The sequence below is a fragment of the Triturus cristatus genome, chromosome 7 (genome assembly GCF_964204655.1).
Source record: "Triturus cristatus chromosome 7, aTriCri1.1, whole genome shotgun sequence".
NCBI classification, from domain to species: domain Eukaryota; kingdom Metazoa; phylum Chordata; class Amphibia; order Caudata; family Salamandridae; genus Triturus; species Triturus cristatus.
Window position 1 is genome coordinate 1,659,954,819 of NC_140590.1, and position 20,420 is coordinate 1,659,975,238.

General features: G+C 47.8%; 1 protein-coding gene across 1 annotated transcript in view; it reads right to left on the reverse strand.

The window, feature by feature from the left end:
- Nucleotides 1-2,307: 2,307 nt before the first annotated feature.
- Nucleotides 2,308-20,420, reverse strand: part of SLCO4A1 (solute carrier organic anion transporter family member 4A1) — a 641,539-nt gene continuing 623,426 nt past the window's right edge. Inside the window, exon 12 of the mRNA XM_085619749.1 lies at nucleotides 2,308-2,931. Within this exon, the coding sequence (XP_085475875.1) occupies nucleotides 2,800-2,931 (132 nt within the window). The 3' untranslated portion in view covers nucleotides 2,308-2,799. The remainder of the gene's footprint in view (nucleotides 2,932-20,420) is intronic.

Below are 20,420 nucleotides of genomic sequence, written 5' to 3' on the forward strand. Positions count from 1 at the left end.
GGGGGGGTCCTGATTCTGCTGGGTTTTGGAGCGCTGTGTTGCGTTCTGCTCCGGTGGTGGGACTTTTATTGTACTTTCATAAAGTCTGTGTTTGCTACTGAGTGATGCCGATTCTTTCTTTGGTATCTGCTTATGTAGTTAGGACTGGGACGGGGAGGGCTGACGAGAAGGTAATAACCGGTTACTCACCGGTGATATTCATTACTCCGAGTCGTAGCCCTCCCAGTCCCAGTCCTGGTTCCCATCCCTCCCTCCCTGTTCGGCTTCTTGTGCTTATGGTACAGAATGTGGATAGGCGGGTCACAGAGTTATATGCCTCAGGGTGTGGGTGTGGCATGGAGGGAAGGGATGGGTTTTAAGTTGCTTGGGAGTTTCTGGTGGGAGGACCTACGCTCATGTAGTTAGGACTGGGACGGGGAGGGCTACGACTCAGAGTAATGAATATTACCAGTGAGTAACAGGTCATTTCTGCCACATCACTGCCGCCTACTTGTTTACCCCACACTTCCCACAGTGCTTGTTATCGTCCCTAATGTATTACCTATCAGATTCATTCACCTCAGTGCTTGTAGCTAGAGTTTACTCAGAGCTTTTTAAAGAGGAGGTGGCACTGCTGTGGGCGACAGAGAGGAAGAAAGAGTATGTGAGAGTGAGGAAGAAACTGGGATGGAGATAGAGAGCGAGATAATCAGTGAGAAAGGAAAGTGGGAGCAACTGAGACCGGTGATCTCAGAAAGAACCTGGAATAAATACGTGGAATTTGCGCCAGCGCTCTGCTCCGTACAGTGCACTCACACCTTGGTGGAAGTCCCGGGGTCTGCACCAACAGACGGGTGCCTGACAGGCCCAGTGAGACTTGTTTATACCTGATACAGTGTGACTCTAGGGCAGTTTATTTTCACATTTAAACTGTTGCCAAAGACACAGCAGAGCAGAAACCTGTTGGTTTAGAAAGAGAGAAGCACTGGCTGTGTAAACTCATAAAGGAGAACCTTACTGACTCCATATTTGGGGTAACCTATTTGAATCTTGGAAGTGGAGTCGAATATCTGTGCACAAAGCAGACGATGACCACTTACAGAACAGCAGCACGGACTGCGCTTGTGTACAACGTGTGTCCGTGAGGAGGGAGTCGATGAACAGCAGACTGGCCTGGCACCCCGCTCACAGTATTTTCCCAGTCGCTGTCCCAAAACTGTTGACAACAGTACGTTAAATAGCTGTTCTATGCATGTACAAAACCACATTTACGTCTAAAGTATTCACAAAAAGTCGCCTCAAACAATAAATAAAATTGAAAAAGGAATATAAGAAAAAATATAGTGGCTTCCTGTATAAACTACTACTAAACATATCTAGTGCTTGTCGAAGCCTCCCCGTGACCTTCTGTGCCACATTTTCTGTAACTTTATACAAAAGTGTGCTTCGGGGTAAACCTGTATCGCTTCCAGTTGTAGCAATTAGTATAAATAACTCGCATAATGTGATTTTCTAGCTAACCAAAGAAATGATTACTTCTGATATAAATAAAACTTGCATAGATCAGTGTCATCGAAGTGAGAACCGGGTATAAGTGGTTGGCGCGAGGTGTCTTTACAGTGAATTTGAGTGAGAGTGTGTTCACAAGTTTGATGTTAGTTCTGGAACCAGATAGCCCTGCGTCGAAAACATATAGCTTGCATTGAAAGTGAACTGAACATGGAGACAATTCCGTGTCAGGCACTGGGCCATTAAGAACCACGTTCATCTACCAGTAAATAACACTTTCCTCATCCACGCTGACCCATACTACTAGCTAATGTATACATGCAGTACTGATTGAAATAGTACATCCGTATGGCGCTCTGTAAATTATTATTTAAAATTAAGGAGCCCATTAAACCTGGCCTGGGAGGCAGAAGGCCTCTGTCTGAATGTGCTAATGTAACTTAAGGACATTGGAGTTTAAAATCAAATGAATTATAAAAAGCCACAAAAGGCAAAAATTATGTCTGCTGACTCCATAAGACATCCAGAAGCTTGACTGTATGTGTCACTCAAACAAGCAATGTCTACGGAAAGCGGTCTCCAAATTGTATGAAAAACACATTTTTAAATTCGTGCCTAGAAGGCCTTATGCACATTGCATCTCGGACTCCCTGGTAGGAAGCAGTAATGATGCATGGGTGGGAAGATGAAGGCCCCTTTCGAAGTGCCTGCTGCTGTGGCTGTCATTCAAGAATGTACACATCCCTTGTTTTTGGTCAAGGCTGGCACGTGTCCTATAAATACATTCTTTAGGTCTACGAACTCATTGTTGATTGTATAGGGGGAAATGAGGTCTACAAATGAGATCAGTTAAACGGAGACAGCACAACCGATATCTACTTCCCTTTTGCTTCTTACTACGGAAGCGCCCAGTTACGAACATCCTTCCTGTTATTACTCGTGCAAGCAGTTTCTAAGTCAAAAAAGAGATCAAAAACAATACAAGCTGAAGGTGTGTAAAAAACGGACACATTTTTGTGCTATTCCTGGTTGTTCCAGACGTGTCCTGTATTGAAAAACGAAACTTGTTTTCCTGATTTGACACATACTGAAATCATGTGTAAGCATACACACAGTTATGGAAAGCCCTTGGTTTACGGTAGAAAAGCAGCAGCAATGGTTGTGAAGTGATCCATGTAAGGAAGAGCCCACCTGGACTCTTGGGAATGTGGGTACCACATTAAAGAGATGTGAACTTCTCAAGCACGGATGTGGCGAACAACTGTAACAGTTTACAGTAATGTGACCCACAAAGCACGGGGCGTGGGGATGTCAAATGGCGCAATCTGTGTCGCTCTTGACCGGTGATGGAGATTCATCTGATGTACCCGAGCTGCTCCGAGGGGTTTCTGGCGGTGGCTTGTACAGAATACAGGCTAGGAGAAAGAACAACGATCCCATAACCTACAGAAAGCAACGAGAAAAAAATACAATGACAATTTTGAATGGTACATAATGGCTCTTCCAAAATATAAAAACAAGGAACTCAAAATCAACAGCAGAGATTTTAAGGTTGGTAAAAGAAAGGAGACTGGAGAATCTTTATAAAGGTTTAAGAACTCTTAAGTGGCTTTTCGAGTACATGTTGTAGAAAATTACATCATATAAAATAGAAATGGATGTTTTCCTCAGCCCTCTCAACAAATATGTAATTCCCTGACATTTGGCTGGTAAATGGCACATTCATTCAAAGGATAGAAATGAGCAAATTGAGCTGACGACATTTAAAAGCGCTCAACATTTGCATCTTCACATGAGCAATCTACTAAGTTCTTCTGCTTAGACCAGGCATCAAACCCTATCCATGAGGCAGGATGACTGGGTGAATTCATAAATGTGATATTCTACAATGCTGAATTTTAAGATTCTGCTATTTGCAGAAGTTGTTCAAATGATGTATTCTCTACACTTTCAGAAACGCCATATGGCGGACCATGGTTTCTAAATTGTTTGACAGGACTATGTGAGGCATGGATGTGGCTATAAATGGCAACAATATTTGCTCTATATGTTGGCGTCTACCTAAGGAAAAGATAAGTTACTTACCTGTAACAGCAGTTCTCCAGTATTGGTATCTATCATATATTCACATACTTGAATCATTCCCCGTCCTCAAAGTGGGAGCCCCACATTATTATAAATAGAGCAGTAATTAAAAAACTTCCATAGGCTATCATGGAGGCAACCATGCATTTAATAGCCTAGCTACCTCCTTTTCTAAACAAGCATTTGCAATGCAATAGGTCTCGTATTATTAAAGTTTGAGTTATTGGCATTGCCTAATAATGCAACACCAATAGCTCAAACTTTAATAAAGCGAGACCTATTGCATTGCAAATACTTGTTGCTTTCTGTCATGAGGAAAACACTTTAACGTTTCCAACTGTATGTATCAGACCTAAGGTTAAGATTGCCCTGTCTAACTAGAATTTAAAAAGTGATATTTCGTACCACATGTGGGATAATTGACACTTCTAGGAAGCAGAGTATGTTGTAGGTCATAAAGCAAGGGCTATTTAAACACCCAAATGCCCAACTCTTTACCATTTTCATCCTCTTCCTACCCACCTCCTGTGAAAAGCAAAACCACATTTGTTTACCAAAGCTGAGCCTACACATATAGCATAGAGAAATAAGTCACTAAAGGGAGTCCAAGCGTTTATAAAAATATATACCAATGTGTGCACATGTTTTCAGGTTTCTGCAGGGGGAAAAAAGAAAAATCTCTAAGGAAACCTAAGCAATATGTGAAAGCAATAATGACCATAAATATTAATGCCTGTCAGTCTAATGGCATAAATAAATAAGCAAATTGCGTCAAATTGACTATGTTGCATTCATTTGCAGATTCAAATATATAGGGTACTCTTCTTCCGGAAGCTTATCTGTGCTCCTTCTCTTGCCAATCCTAATGTTGAAGTCTGTGCCAGTTACACATATGCTCACCTCTCTTCACGGCTTTCTGTATCCTAATAGCAGCGTGCCTGCACGTTGACAGGACTCTCCTCAGCTCCCCTTTCCAGATTTTGCCTTTAACAACACGGATGTTCTTGCCTCAGTCCCTCTTAGGGAAATGTAGTAGCTGCAGTTGGTGACCTGGGCTCACAACAAGCCCCCTGCTCATCTCTGCCTGTAACCAAGGGGCCTCAGCTGGTGAGAATGTCTGTTAAGAGCTGCAGCTGCTCCAGGTCGTCTGCCTCCATGGTTGCAACCATTCCTCCTTGGCTGTGATGGTGCGTGATTCCATCACCTTTTCCTGAAAGGTCATGCAGAGTTCAAAGTCTGACTGTGGTGTAGCGGTCTAGTCGTTCGCGCACTATGCGCGTGACGTAGGCGGAAGTCCTGTGGCGGCCATGATATCGGCATTGGCGCCCGGACTCCGATCGTGACAGAACACCGCTCCGGCGCTCCTGTAATGATAGTAATTACTAATAAAGTAATAAAGTATTTGGCCCTGTTCCTGATTGTAAGAGCTTCATTAGTGCACTGCACTTGCAATATAAAAGCACCAACATTATAATGGCGACGAGGTGGTGCAGGGTCCACCAGCACCCCTTTTGAAACCCACGTGGGAGCTCAGCAGTCCAGCCTTGCCATCACAGGGACAGCACACGGGAGCGCGGCGGAGCTACAAAAAGTACACTACTAGGACCCCAAGACCCCAAGGACAACGGAGTTGGAGCAGGACCGCCTGCTACAGGTGCGGCAGCAACACTCATGCCGCCAACGACAAGGGATGCCCCGCATTCAGCGCCAAATACTCGTATTGTGGACTGTTAGGACACTATGAGAAAGTGTGCAGGAGGAGGTCCATGAGAGGCGAAGTGAAGTACGTGGCTCAAGAAGGGCACAAGGAGCAAGAAGAAGAGGAGGAGGAAGAAGACGATGGAATCCTAATAGTCGCAGAGCAGGTCCTGGGCATAGCATGTGCCACCGACAAGAAGCCGAAATGCGAGATGACGATCGGAGGGGTACAAGTGACCATGGTGGCTGACTCGGGGTCACCCTACACGATAATCCAGAGGAAGGTATGGGAGAAGGAGTTCGTCCCAAGAACGGATTACCATCTACAGCCCACCGACATCCACCCGGTGACATTCACGGGAGAGCCTATTTCCATGGTGGGGTTTTGCCCCTTGCTCTTCGAATTCAGGGGGAGAAAGTGCGACGGGAAATTGTACGTGGCCGAAAAAGGGCCGTCGGTACTGGGCTGGAAGGATCAAGGAGCCCTGGGAATGAAGTTGAACCCAGGAGGACACACGCAAGTCCTCATGACGGAAGAGGGTCCGGAGTACGCTGCACAGCGATGGAAGGAAGAGTTTCCCGAGGTCTTCAGAGAGTCCATTGGACGCATGGCAAAGTTCACGCACAAAATCCAATTGAGAGAGGGGGCACAACCGGTGTCACACAAAGTACGTAACATACCATTCAGGACCAGGACAGCGGTGCAAGAAGAGTTGCAGAGACTGGAAGATAACGGCGTGCTAGAAGCTATAGACAATGCGGAAAGGCCGGCGCCCTTGGTGGTGGCGCAGAAGCCAAACGGCAAGGTGAGGCTGTGCGTCGATTTGAGGGAACTAAACAAAAACATTGTGGTGGATAAGTTCCCACTCCCCAGAATCAACGAAATGCTGGCAAAAACCCAAGGAACACGATGGTTCTCCACTATCGACCTCACGTCGGCGTATCACCAGATTGCCCTGCATCGCTCCTGCAACCACCTGACATCCTTTATCACGCCATTCGGATGCTACAAATTCCTAAGAATGCCCTTCGGACTAGCATCCGCGGCCGCGGACTAGCATCCGCGGCCGCCGTATTCCAAAAACTGATGCACTGGCTGTTCCACAAGAAAGAAGGCATCCAATATTTCCAGGACGATATCTTGGTGATGGGAACATCTAGGGAGGACCATAACAGGAAGTTAAAGGAGGTGCTCACCACACTGATGCAAAATGGACTCACTGCCCAATGGGACAAATGTAAGTTTGGAGTGAGCAGAGTCACGTATTTGGGGCACGAAATAAGCCAACAGGGGATCGAGCCCAAACCATCCAACGTCACAGCTATCAGAGAGGCTCCCACACCCAGGAACTGGGAAGACATCAGGACTTTCCTGGGGATGGCCGAGTTTTATAGTAAATTTGTTCCACACTTTGCATCCAAGACCCATCACATGCGCTTACTTCTGAAGGACAAAGCGACGTTCCACTGGACGGAAAGGGAACAACAGGAGTTCGAAGACATGAAACGCAACATCAGCGACGCAGTACCCATACACGGATTCAACCCCGAGGCGCAGACCATACTCACCACTGATGCCAGTGATCGAGGTTTGGGGGCAGTACTCACGCAACAGTCCACCGCGGGAGAGATCACCACGATCAGCTTTGCTTCCAGAGCATTGGCTCCCAACGAGCAAAAATTCAGCGTCATTGAAAAAGAGATGCTAGCAGCAGTGTGGGCAATTGAGCGATTCCGGCAGTTCCTGTGGGGAGGAAAGTTCCTTCTGCGCACGGACCACAAACCCTTGGTGAAGGTCCTCACGTCAAGCGGGCATGAACATGCCACTCCACGGATTGCTAAAATGACCCTGAGACTCCTAGGCTATGTGTATACTGTGGAGTACCTGCCTGGACACAAGAACAAGGTGGCGGATTTTTTGAGTAGGGCGACATCCAAGGAGCGAGCGGACGACCAAGGAGAAGGAGGATGGGAGGAGTACACAGTGGCTCTCACAGGGGACCCGGAAAAAGCCATAAGCGCCCAGGAATGGGAAAATGAGTATGAGAAAGACGCAAAACTAAGCTCAGTAAAAGCATATGTGACGAATGGGTGGCCGGACAAGAGATTGTTGGAGGAAGAATTGAAACAGTATTGGGAGATCCGAGAAGAACTGTCGATAGGGGACAAACCTTGGTTCCTGCTGAGGGGGACAAAGGTTGTTCCTCCCCACGCCCTGAGGAACTTCATTGTGGACCTCACGCACGAAGGACACTTGGGCATCGTAAAGACCAAATGGAGGGCAAAGGAAGACTACTGGTGGCCCGGGATGGACGTGATGATAGAAAGGCATGTAAGGGCGTGTGAGCAGTGTTGCAATGCGGACAAGACACAGAGGTTATTACGCCCGCCCCTAGGCAGCTACGATGTTCCGGATAATCCGTGGGAGGAGATTTCCATAGACATTCTGGGACCCATACAAGATGCGCACGGCACTCAGAAATATATCACGGTTGTCATAGACCGGTACTCCAAGTGGCCGGAGATCGACGTGAGTGAAAACACGGAAACAGAAACAATACTAGCCTTCCTAACAAACGTCTTTACGAGAGAGGGAATACCCAAAGGTATCTTGAGTGACAATGGCCCGCAATTCACGTCATCGAAATGGGAGGCCTACATGGAGAGAAATGGCATCACGGTGCGACATACACCGATATATCACCCGGCAGGAAATGGATTAGCGGAGAGATTTAACCCGGTGATCATGGGGTCGGTTCAGGCGGCGATCAGCCAAGGCATGGACTGGGAGAAAGAATTGAAAAGGCTGATATGGGCTTATCGGATTACACCTACCACCACAGGATACAGTCCATTCAGAATACTGCGAGGAAGAGAACCGTTCACGAAGGACAATGTGGCCTGGAAACGTCTCGTGGTGCAAAGTCACTGGTCTCCGGCAGTAGTGCGCAAGAACTTAGAGAGAGCTCAGGCAGTGTACACAGAGCACTACGACACCAGGCGTAACACCAAAGAGGTCGCACTGGAGAAGGGTGAATGGGTGAGAATTAAGCTGCCAACACAGAAGAAGAAAGGAGTTAGTAAATTCACACCCCCGCTTCAAGTGGTAGAACCATATTCCAGGTCGGCACTCCTCAGCGATGGGAAAATATGGTCTCAAGATCGCATGGCGAGATGCAACTCAGCAGGCCTGAGTAGCACCATAGAGGAGACAGTCCACACCTCACCGAGGAGAGGAAGGAACCCGGAGAGTCCCAAGGAGGAGGGGAGCAGCCCATCACGGGGGACAGAGCAAGAGGAGAGAGAGGACAGGAGAGAACCGACGATCGGCACCCAAGAGGGAACAGATCCGGGAAGCAGAAGGGAAGCAAGACGCATGGACGATGGGGATGCTCCCCAGCAGGGACATACGGAGGCCACTCCGAGCACGGGAGGTCTCAGTGGTCGCACACGATGCGGCAGAAGAGTCAATCTGCCCAGAAGGTTTGGAGAGTTCGTTATGGACAGCAAGTAAGACTGTACTGTTTCTTTGGGTTGTTGTAAAAGGGGGGAGGTGTGGTGTAGCGGTCTAGTCGTTCGCGCACTATGCGCGTGAAGTAGGCGGAAGTCCGGTGGCGGCCATGATATCGGCATTGGCGCCTGGACTCCGATCGTGACAGAACACCGCTCCGGCGCTCCTGTAATGATAGTAATTACTAATAAAGTATTTGGCCCTGTTCCAGATTGTAAGAGCTTCATTAGTGCACTGCACTTGCAATATAAAAGCACCAACATTATACTGACAAAATTCCAAAATTTAAGCGGCTGCAGGTAATTTCCAAATTATACGCCGAAGTCCGATCTTACACTTGCGCGGACTTGGACTATCCCTGCAAATAATTTTATTACACTGCAAACACATTCTTCTCTTGCGATTATACAATATAATCACAAACAGAAGTTGGGAAAAAAACACGATAATATTACAGAAGGCTAGTGCGCCAGAACTCTCACGTTGTTTTGTAGGTTAGCTACCCAGCTCAATGTATGCTAATGAAGTACCAATAATTTAGCATATATGAAGGCCTCCAAAAATGAGAAATTATTTTTATATGCAAGGCATGGGCTGCCACAAGGACTGATAACTTCGAAAGTCTATTCGTATTAGTAAATATCTTGTAACCCTTAATATAATTTTTATACACTTTTTCTGCCGCTCTGCTGCGTTTAGCCGTAATTTCCCAGTTTGGATCCCAGTAATGTTTAGTAGCTCTCATAATACACTGCCCTTAGTTTCATATTCGATTCCATGTCTCCACCTGTACGTGAGGGTCTTCAAAGTCAGTGCAGTTTATAGTGGCTTTTCCAGTTCTTTCTCTCAAGGGGCGATTCCCTCTTCGGGTACACCAGTCACTCCCAGTGGGACAATGACAATCTCCTAAGCTACCCCAGACATCAGTGACCCCTCCTTCTTTCCATCACTGACCTCTGACCAGGTCATTAACCTTCTTTTGTCTACTAAATCTGTTTCCAATTGGATCCTTGTCCCCCCCCAAATCTTCCATCTTCTACCCGAAATATTTGCTTCTCATCGGTCTCCCATGTTCAATCAAATGTTTTCCTTAGGCACATTCCCCACCAACTGGAATCTGGCATCTGTTCTCCCTCTCCTAAAAAAAGCAAATCTAGACGGGGCAGATCCCAATAATTACTGCCCAATCTCAAGACTCCCCCTGCCTGCAAAAATGGTCGAAAAACCCATGAATGTGGAATTATCAGACTATATTGAGAAACATGCCTTTTTGGATGCCACTCAATTTGGCTTTAGAGAGAACCATAGTACTGAACTTGCACTGATTTCAGCATCCAAACAGATTTGGCAGACAGTCGATGCAGGGGGTAACGCAGCACTTGTGCTGCTAGTCCTCTCTGCCGCATTCAACACTGTCAATCATAAAAAATTATTGGAAGTCCTGGAGAGGATAGGCATCAAAGTAAAGGCTCTTGCTTTACTTAGTTCATTCCTGATGAGCCGTGAACAGTTTGTGGCTCTTTCGGAATTCAAGTCACCTAATTCCACACTGCCATGTGGAGTCCCAGAGGGATCATCATTGAGCCCCACCCTCTTTAATATCTACGTTCCTCCTCAGGCAAGGCTTATCAGAACTCTGGGTTTCTCTGCAATTTCTTATGCCGATGATACCCAGATTGTGGTTTCAGTGACAGGCTCTCCTTCAGATACAGCAGCACAGTTCTATAACTGCCTCCGCCAGGTTGGGGACTGGATGGCCACTAATTGTCTGAAATTAAATTCCAGTAAAACCAAAGTCCTACTCTTTGGCAGCCACACTCATTTCTAGCCCCCTGCTTTGTGGCTTTTGGAGCTGGGCTCACTACCTACTCCAACTAATAAGGTAAAGAACTTGGGAGTCACTTTTGACTCCATACTCTCCTTTGAAGGCCACGTAAACCAGGTCACATCTGTATCTTTCTACACACTAAAATTACTTAGAAAGATCCTTCCATTTATTCCTGTGAATTTACGGATGTTAGTGGTCTGGGCTCCCATCCTATCCAGAGCCGACTATTGCAACGGTCTTTTCATCAACCTCCGGAAGATATGTCTAACTAAGTTGCAGATTGTGCAAAATGCTGCAGCGTGCTTTTTGCTGAACATTCCTAAACACAAATCTGCTTCCGCTGCGCTTAAAGAGTTACACTGGTTACCAGTAAAGAGATGGATTGAGTTTAAGGCTCTCTGTATAGCATTCAAAGCAACTCACGACATAGGACCTGTCTTTTTTAAACAGAATTTCCAGCTATACACTCCTTCTCGCCATCTACACTCAGCTTACACTACATTCTGGTAATACCCAGGTTCAGAAAAAGTTCCTCGGGTGGGAGAAGCTTTCTGGTCGGTACAACCAGACTCTGGAACTCCCTTCCACAGAAGTTAAAAGATGAAACTCAACTTATTGGCCTTCAGGAAAGTGTTAAAGATGTGACTCTTCAATCTTTGATTTTGTATTAAGACCGTCCGGCATTTCTCACCTGATGAGCTAGCGCCTTGACACCTGCCGGTAACTGTACTGCGCTTTATAAATTTCTTTTCCATTTAATTTCATGCTTGAATCTGAATAGCAAGCAGTGATGTAAAACAAATAGGCACCCTTAGAGGATGGCGGATAGTGCTAATAATATTTCAAAATGTATTCACAAAAGGAGTGTCTTGTGAAAGTATTGGTGTAAAAGTAAATGCATATGAAGGCACTGGCATGTGAAATAAACATCTCTATTATCAGCGTAGGCAAGTATCCCGACCTCTATAACCAATCAATAAAGATACATTTTCAAATGCAGATCAATATTGACAACAGAACAGAAATCCTCTACTTAAAGAGGCTCACCTTAATGAAATAAATGATGTAGTACTGCCTGTCCCACGGCTGCATCAGCCCGCTGTGTCGACTTCAGGCAGTAGTGTTGTGTGAACGTATGCGTCATCTTCCACGTCGCAGCTGTGCAGATTTTCTTCAGTGGCACCCCAGCGAACATAGCAGCCGATGTAGAGACTGCTCTTATGGAGTGCACTTTCACTGTCCTTGACAACGGTTTGGTTGCCTTATTGTGGCAAAACTGAAGTGTGGCTGCAGTCCATCTTGCAATGGTCGCTTTAGAAACCGCAGTGCCCTGACGACCTTGTCCATAGACCAGGAACAGTTGATCTGTCTTCTTGATAGACTTAGTCTTTTGCAGGAAGAATTTAAGACACCTATTTATGTCTAGAGTATGTAATGTTCGTTCCCCAGGTGTAGAAGGATCAGGGAAGAAAGTCCTGAGAATGAAAGGCTTGTTTAAATGGAACTGCGAAGGAACCTTAGAAATTAATTAGGGATTCGTTCTGAGGGTGACCATTCCATCTGTAAAACAAAGGAAAGGATGTTTATGGTGAAAGCTTGTATTTCGCTAACCCTTTTAGTTGATGTTAAGGTAAGCAAGAGAGTTACTTTCCACGTCAGGTACTTGATGTCTGTCATATGGATGGGCTCAAAAGGGTTGCAGGGAGAGAAAAATAGCCTTAAACTCTATCCTTCTGATATGCATCTGACGCTGAGACGAGGACCATTTTCCCTAAATCTGAAATTCTTGAAGATGACCTCCCCAACCTTCCGTGGAAGCATCGGTGGTGATTATGAATTTCGGGATCAGAGGCAGAAAGGAGAGTCCCTGAGAAAGATGTGAATCCAAAGTCCACCATTCGAGAGCCTCCCTCATGCGTTGAGTGATAGTTATTACGTTGTCGCAGGATCCCATAGTTTGAATCCACTGACATTGAAGTTCCTCTTGCAAAGGCCTCATCTGAAGACGAGTTAGTGGCACTAAGTCAATTGCTGATGAGAGCATACCCAGTAGAGATTTGTATATCCTCACTGAAGTGTACTTTCTGTTTGATAATCTGAGAGCCAAGGTTTTCAACCGGTCCTGCCTTTCCTGCGAGAGGAAAGCTTTGTTCTGAGTGGTGCCAGGTCAGCCCTTAGGAACATCATTGTCTGGCTTGGAAAAACCGATGATTTTCATTGGTTTATAGAAATACCTATTTGCAGAACAGATCTATGCAATCTCTTGTAGCTGTAGCCGCTAGACGAGCCGATGGAGCTTTCAGGAGCCAATCGTACAAATATGGAAATATTTGGTGGACCTGATTCCACAAGGTGGCTGCCACTGGGGCCAGAAACTTGGTGAAAATCTGCTGAGCAGATCTGAGGCCGAAAATAGGACTCGGAACTGATAGTGGGTACCAGCCACTGTGAATTGGAGGACATTTCTGAGTTTGGGGTGTATAGGAACATGGAAATAAGCATCCTCTAAATCCAGCGATGTCATGTAGTCCCCGCTGTTGAGGTCTTGAAGGATGTCTGGGAGTGTAACCATTGTGAAGGTCTGATTTTTGAGGAAGTTGTTTAGCCGTCTGAGGTCCAAAATAGGTCTCCACTCTCCCGATTTCTTGCTCATCAGGAAGAAACGGGAGTATAAGCCTTTTCTTCTTTGTGTTACTGGAACCCTCTTAATTGCCCTTTTCAGTATCATAATTTTTGCTTCCTGTTTGAGTAAGTGAAGACGAGGGGGGTGCGATCCTCTGGGTGGAGCGTTTGATGGGCGCTGGATAAATTCTAGAGTGTGGCCGTAGGATATCAGGTCCAAGACCCATCTGTCCGTTGTAATATTGCGACATTGGTGGATATGATCGGAAACGTTCGCACCGGTTGAAGAGGGGAAAGTAGTAGCAGGTACCCGAATGTGGTCACTGCTTGAAACCTGAGTCGCTTGCTTGCGATTTTGGTTTCCTGCGCGAGCTGTGTCTGGAGAAACCAACTGTTGTTGGCTGTCGATAGGATTGCTGTTGGTAACCTTGACGATATTGCAGCTGAAAAGATTGATAATTTTGGGCGCTCTGGAAAGTACCTCTATAGCCTGAAAATTCACCTCCTTGTGCTCCTCAAAAAAGCACTTTACGATACTGTAGGGTACGTAATGCTTTGGCTGTGTCTTTATCAGTTTTAATGGCTGGTAGAACTTCGTCTATATGTTTTCCAAATAAAGTGTCTCCATCGTACGCCATATCCAGTATCTTTGATTGCACTTCTGGACAGAAAGACGTTGCCCTAAGCCATCCCCGGCATCTTAAAACAGCTGCGCCAGCAGGTTGTCGAAAACCTGTTGTGGCTATGTCCATGGCACAGTCTATAATTTCGGCCGCTGCGCGCTCTCCCTCAGCCAGAAACTCATGAAATTCCTATTTATTTTCCTCCGGTATAAAAAACAGCATGGCCCCGATATCGGACACATTTGCCGATCGTGCGGCCCAGAATGGCTAGTGCATTAGCAGCCCTGATGAGACGAGAATCTCTTCCCAATGGAATCCAAGTGGTGTCCTTCCTTGTCCGGTGGAGACGTGACAGGAGTAGAAGGATGTTTTGATCTCCACTGAGCCGCTTGGGAAATCACAGGATACGGTTTGGGATGACACGTAAGGCATGCAGGGGAATCCTCAGACGCCCTGTATTTTTTGTCTTATTTTGGCAGCACCGGCACTACAGCGGCTGGTGATTTCATTACTTTAAGTCCTTCCTGTCAGATATGGTCTCTAATGGGTATAGATCTTACAGACTTCCTTGATTGTTCTTTAAAGTCATAAAGGAAACAATCTGATTACTTGATGATTGTGGGCAGATGAAATCTGGACGTAGCCCTGTCCATCAGATTATTGAAACATCCAATGTCCTCTGGAGGCGAGTCAGAAGGATGACAAAGAGGAGGAGATGGTGTAAGTATGATATAGTTATCCCATTCATCAGTGGGTGGAGGAAGATCATGATTTCTCCATCTTCAGACTCTTCTTCCGAAGAGGATGGATCTTCTCTAGGAGGAACAGGGATGATGGGATGTGGCGTCATCCTAGGAGTAGCAGGAGGAGACAGTATTGGTGTAAGCGGCACCACAGGTGGTGGTGGTGAAGGCGGCGGCACAGTGATGTGTTCCTCTTGGGGCGGGAAACTTTTCTGTAGTCCATGAGCATGGCCGGTAGATCTTGTATTAAAGAAGAAGGCAATTGAGCAGGTTCTTGCCGTGGAGGATCAACATAATATCTAAAATGTTGATAATGTGTAGGAGGAGCTGAATAGTGTTGGTAGTACTGCTCCTCGTCATATCAGTCCTTATAATCTTCCTGACACTTGGCGTGAAGTTAGGAAGGACTATGAGCAGCCCCAAAGGGACCATCATCATTCGTTTCTTCTGTGTCTAGAGGTGGCTTGGGAGTAAAGGTGAAATCTTGCCTGGTGATTGGAAATCAGGACACAGTGATGTTTTGGACAGTCTGGATGGTTTGGACTGTATTTGTAGTGACTTTGTCGACGTGAGCAGCATCGATTGATCCGTCGACAACGGGATCGTCGGCGACCCTGATTTTCTTGTCGAGGGCAAAATTGTTCATAATGTCGTTGTCGAAGCTGTCGACGGTGTGCTCGTTGATGGTGGAGCCTTTATTGAAGGTGGAGCCCGTCGTCGACAGTGATGGTGTCGTCATCGCTGCTGGCGTCAACGGTTGCATCCCCGTTGTTGAGGTCTTCGTAGATGATAAAGAGAGCGTCAACGGTATCAGGGCATTGATAGCCGCCGTCAATATCGTAGGCACTATCGATGGTCTCGATGACAAGAGAGTAGTTGTCATCTGCGTTGTTGAAGAAGCAGACATCAACGGTGAAACTGATGCCGAAAGGGATCTGTGGCTGGATTTATGCCTGGAAGACCTTGAAGATTCCAGTTTAGCTTTTGGAGTCACAGAATGATGTGGCAAAACAGGCACTGATGATACTTTATGTTCTTTCTCCTTTTTTCGAGCTTCTTTGGTCAGATGAGATGTTTTAAGGTGTTTTTGGACCTTCTCAGATTGACCCTCAGGTGACCTGGGCCTCTTATGTGATTTAGAGGAAGCGTTGCTCTCCTCATCAGAAGACACTGCCTGTGTCTCCTTCAGCCACAACAAAAGTCTGCCCTCTCTATCTCTAAGAGTCTTGGATGAAAAGGTGCAGCAGATTTTGCATTGTTTTGCCTCATGGTGAGGACAGAGCCAATAGATGCGCTCCTTGTGGGCATCATCTATATGAACCCTCTTCTTTCCACAGGATTTACAAGGGCGTAATAGTCCTTTCTTGTCAGACATTGTCCAGATAGCAAAATGAGACTTATCTGAGAGAAATGTTGAAGAACTGAGCAAAACTCAGGGAGACTCCCCTCACACACGACGTGTGGTGAAAATCTGAGGGATTCAGCCTCTCTTGGGAAGGTTCTAGAGGGTGCTGGTTATTGACTGGCTGTATTTAGGTTTGGTCCTTTTTAAGAAAAGGAGGTAGATGAGGAGCGTGGCTAACCAGCCATCATGGCAGACACAAACTCCTAGAGCTCCGCTCGGACGAATCCTTGATTAAACTGAGTATAGTGCCACACAGCCCCATAACGGCACGCGATGAACTCCTGAAGTCCCGCATACCCAGGGCGCCACAGGGGACTGGCGGATCGCCGCCGGACGAACGCTGAGGCTGCGCAGGTCAGTTCGCAGCCAGAGCGCCCATTTGCAATGCGGGATGTAGAACGGGCTGGCGGCTAAGGGGCCTGACCTATCCTGACGCCACCTGGGGGCACTGGCTCCGAGTGTCGAGCTGAGAAGAGCGGGCTGGAACAGTACCGCGGACCCGCGGGGCAAAGCCCCGTACTTCGGTGTGGCAGAGCCATTGAAGGTGACGATGCTGAGGCAGGTTGTGACTGCGAGGTGGGTGGTCTCCGCCTCGAGCAAACTGGAGGCTGCTGAGAAAGGAGGTATGGCGAGGCCGGGCTGCGCTAGAGGTGAGAGAGGTGCTGCAGCAGCGATGGCACCCCGAAGTGAGTATCGCTGCTGCCCTGACCCGTGTGCTGTGCAGGCTGGCGTGAAATGAGGACCGGGAGCTGCGGGCAAGGACCCCAACTGGAATAAGAAGCGACCGCGGGCAAAAAGCGGCAGAAAAGGAGCAGTGCAGGCAGCCCTGCGACCAGAGTGCCTAATCGCAAAGCGAGCTGCAAGGCATGCTGGCAGTTGAGGGGCCTGTCCTAACCTGAGGCCACATGAAAGCGTCAAACTGAAAAAAACATGCGGGAACGGAACCCCAGAGCACCAGGGACCGCGAGGCGAGACCCCCCGCTGCAATAAATAGTGCCTGAGAGGCGGGAAGGAGCAACCTAAGGGGAGAAGAAGGGGATGTAGAGTAGACACACTGCCCCGTTCAACTGCCCTGTAGCTCCACGTCAATCACGTAGTGGCAGAGGAAGCGGGGCACTGCTGAGAGGAGACCCAGGCCATCACAAGAGGAACAGTGAGAAACCGCAGCGGGGGCAGTGAATCGGCAGGGCGAGACCAAGCGAGTGAATAAGAGAGGAGAAACAAATAAAGAAGGAAGGAGGCCTCAGCCGTAGCCTAGGAGGTGCAGGAACGCCTGTGACGATGGCAAGCTAGTGGAGACACTCGCTGGAACAGTGTCAGCCCGGGATCATGAACTTAGAAAGCAACAGGTGCGGCTACTGCTGCAGCCAGCCTGTCCCCACCCCAGGCAGCGACATTATGCGAAGTAAACCTGCAGGCGTCAGAGCGGTAAACACTGCACAGAGACGTGCCAACTTGGACCCAGTGCATCCACCTAGGGAAGTAAGCAGGGGATGCATCAGGGAACCACATGCCAAATGCTCAAAAACTGGTCATGGGATGCCTGCAAACCAAGGCGCAGCAAACTGCCACGCAACCAGAGGCGCAACAACAGACCCCTGTGCAGAAGCCAGAGGGGCCGACCATGGAGCTCTCCACAAAAATGAATTCAGTTCTGAATGCAGTTGAGAAACTGAGGACCGTTCTGGAGCACACCAGCGCCGCACTAGACACAAAAATAGACTGAGTGGTGTCTGAATTCAGGCTATTGCGAGTGGACCACCGCAAACTGTCGGATAGAGTACAAACAAATGAGCAAACGCTGCAAGAACTGAAGCCGATCACCAGAAGCCACGTTGCTGCCCTGCAGGACCTGGTGGAGTGGGAAAATACGCTAGAAGATAGGCTGGAGGACGCAGAGGGACGCTTCTGTCGGAACAACGTCTGGGTGGTGGGCCTTCCAGAAGGAGCGGAGGGTCCGGATCCTGTGGCGTATTTTGAATGCTGGCTGAGAGATCTGATGCCGGAGGACACACTATCGGCCCAATTTGTCGTGGAGCGCGCCCACTGTGTGCCGGCATGCAGGCCTCCACTGTGAGCCAAACCAAGGTCTATTCTTGTTGAATTTCAGAGGTAGGGACGCGGTGCTAAGGGAAGACCGTAAACTTGATGACATTAAAGTACAGAACCAACAAATAATGTTATTCCCAGATTATACCCGCCAGGTGCTGGCGAGAAGGGGGTCCTTCACCAAAGTAAAACGCAAGCTTTGCGATTTGAACATTCGCTACTCCTTAATCTTCCCAGCTAAATTACGAATGGCCACGAAAGGGACAACGCATTTCTTTGATGTGCCATCAGAGGTCTGGGACTGGCTAGAGGAATCGGGTCTGCTGATTGAGCCCAGGCGGACCAGCTCCCCCGGCAGAAGAAAAGAAACCGACGCCGGGGAGGAGGTGGATGATCCAAACAGGCGAAAATACAAGTAAGAGCACCCGATATGGAACAGAGACAAATGGAGAGGCAAGAGGCACTACATGTGGCAGTGCCAATCAGTAACAAACCATTGTCCTCAGACCCACAGACTCAGTCTGTCCCATACCTCAGCACGTCTGGATCGTCGCCAGCCAGATCTGATGATCTAGACTCCGTACAGCTATCAGACATCACGCCATAGACGTCGGACGATATAATCTGAATAAACAGTAATGTATAAATTGTAATAAGATCTGATTAAAGCGCTGCCCTATTGCTAGGCTGCGATAACAATGCAAATCTGCCTTAACACCCCCGTCCTAGTGCGCAGGCACAGACTGGCAGATGTGGGGCAGGAATCAGTAGATTAACGCGGAATGCCCCTTAGATTCAGATAAACCTAGGGTGCGGTGGCACCACATACCCCAAAGATTCGGGAATAACATTTAATTAAAAGCATCATCGAGGGAGAGTCTAAAGCGCGTAAACCTGTAATGCGCACCCCAACAGCTACCCACACCTAGCAAACTAGTTGCCATTGTTAGGCTCTGCAGTTTGGTCGAACAACAACTTTGTGTTCGCCCTCATAAAGTTATGAAATACACAGTTGTACTGGCTAATGGGCATCCGATACACTGCACCTAACTGACACACCCCGTGTGTTTACTTGAGTCAAGCGGGCCCACAGTGCTATGATACCCTGGCTATCCACGCGCAACCAATCCCCATTCCTCAACATATTTGAACCGGCATGCACAGCCGTCAGTTGCCAAATGGCATTGTTAGATGTTTTGGGCAGATATCAGCAATCCCTCTGCTCTCCCCAAGTTTTGTCCCATACATCTCCCTCTCATGCCAACACTACGAGGCATCGTTCAAGCGGACTTGCACTGTCTACACCTACACTGTGCGCTCCTTGACTGCGCTATGCACGATTACCTGCCTCCAAGGATACCGGGTTGGACGTGCGCAGTACCACACTCCACTCTTGAAGTATGCCACCCACCAACTTAATTACCTGGAATGTCCGGGGGCTACACACACCGTCATGCAGATACAACATTTATGCGTATCTTAAATGCCACAAAGCTCACATAAAGTTCTTGCAAGAGACGCACATAGCACAGCCTGAGATCTGCAGACTGCAGCAGCTGTGGAGAGGGCAGGTCCTGGCCACAGGCTATTCCTCATATACCAGGGGGCCTCTAATCTAGATCAGGCCATGGACACTCTTCATGCCAGAGGAGACCAAGATCGATATCTGTGGCAGATATGTCCTATCTAAAGGGCAACTGAATGGGAAGCACAAAGTGTTAGGCTCCATTTACGCCCGAACACGAATCAGGGCGCGTTTTGAGCTATGTTGTCAGACATACTATCGTGCTGGTGCGATGTGCCATGGTTGCTCGACGGTGATTTTAACGCGGTCCTTGACACTGGCATTGATACGTCCTTCCCTCCACTGATGCACAACAATGCAGCGTCTAATGCACGTGGTCTGGGTGAGTGGCTGCATCACTGGGGTTTGTCCGACTCCTTTTACTCTCACCCACATGGTGTACATGGTCTCCGTATTGACCGTTTTGTAGTGACCCAGCAGGTACTGGCACAGTGCACCGCAGCAGATTACATGGGTAAAACACACTCAGATCACAACCTCCACACACTGCAGCTCCTGGGAGAATAAGAGGGGCCCACCAACCATCTCTGGAGATTACAACCTCTAGCTCTGGAAGACCCCCCCCCCTTGCGACAGGCAATAGATGAGATGATAGGCACATATTTCGAAGACAACACTGGCTCCGTCACAGACACAGGGATGCTATGGGATGTGCGTAAGGCTGCGATCAGAGGGCGGTGTCTGGTTTTAAGCTGGTCCGTTAGAAAGCAGCTCGATGACAAAATAAGTTGCATTGAGCACGCCCTCACAAGTCTAGAGGCCGAATTGGCCAGCGGCGGAAAC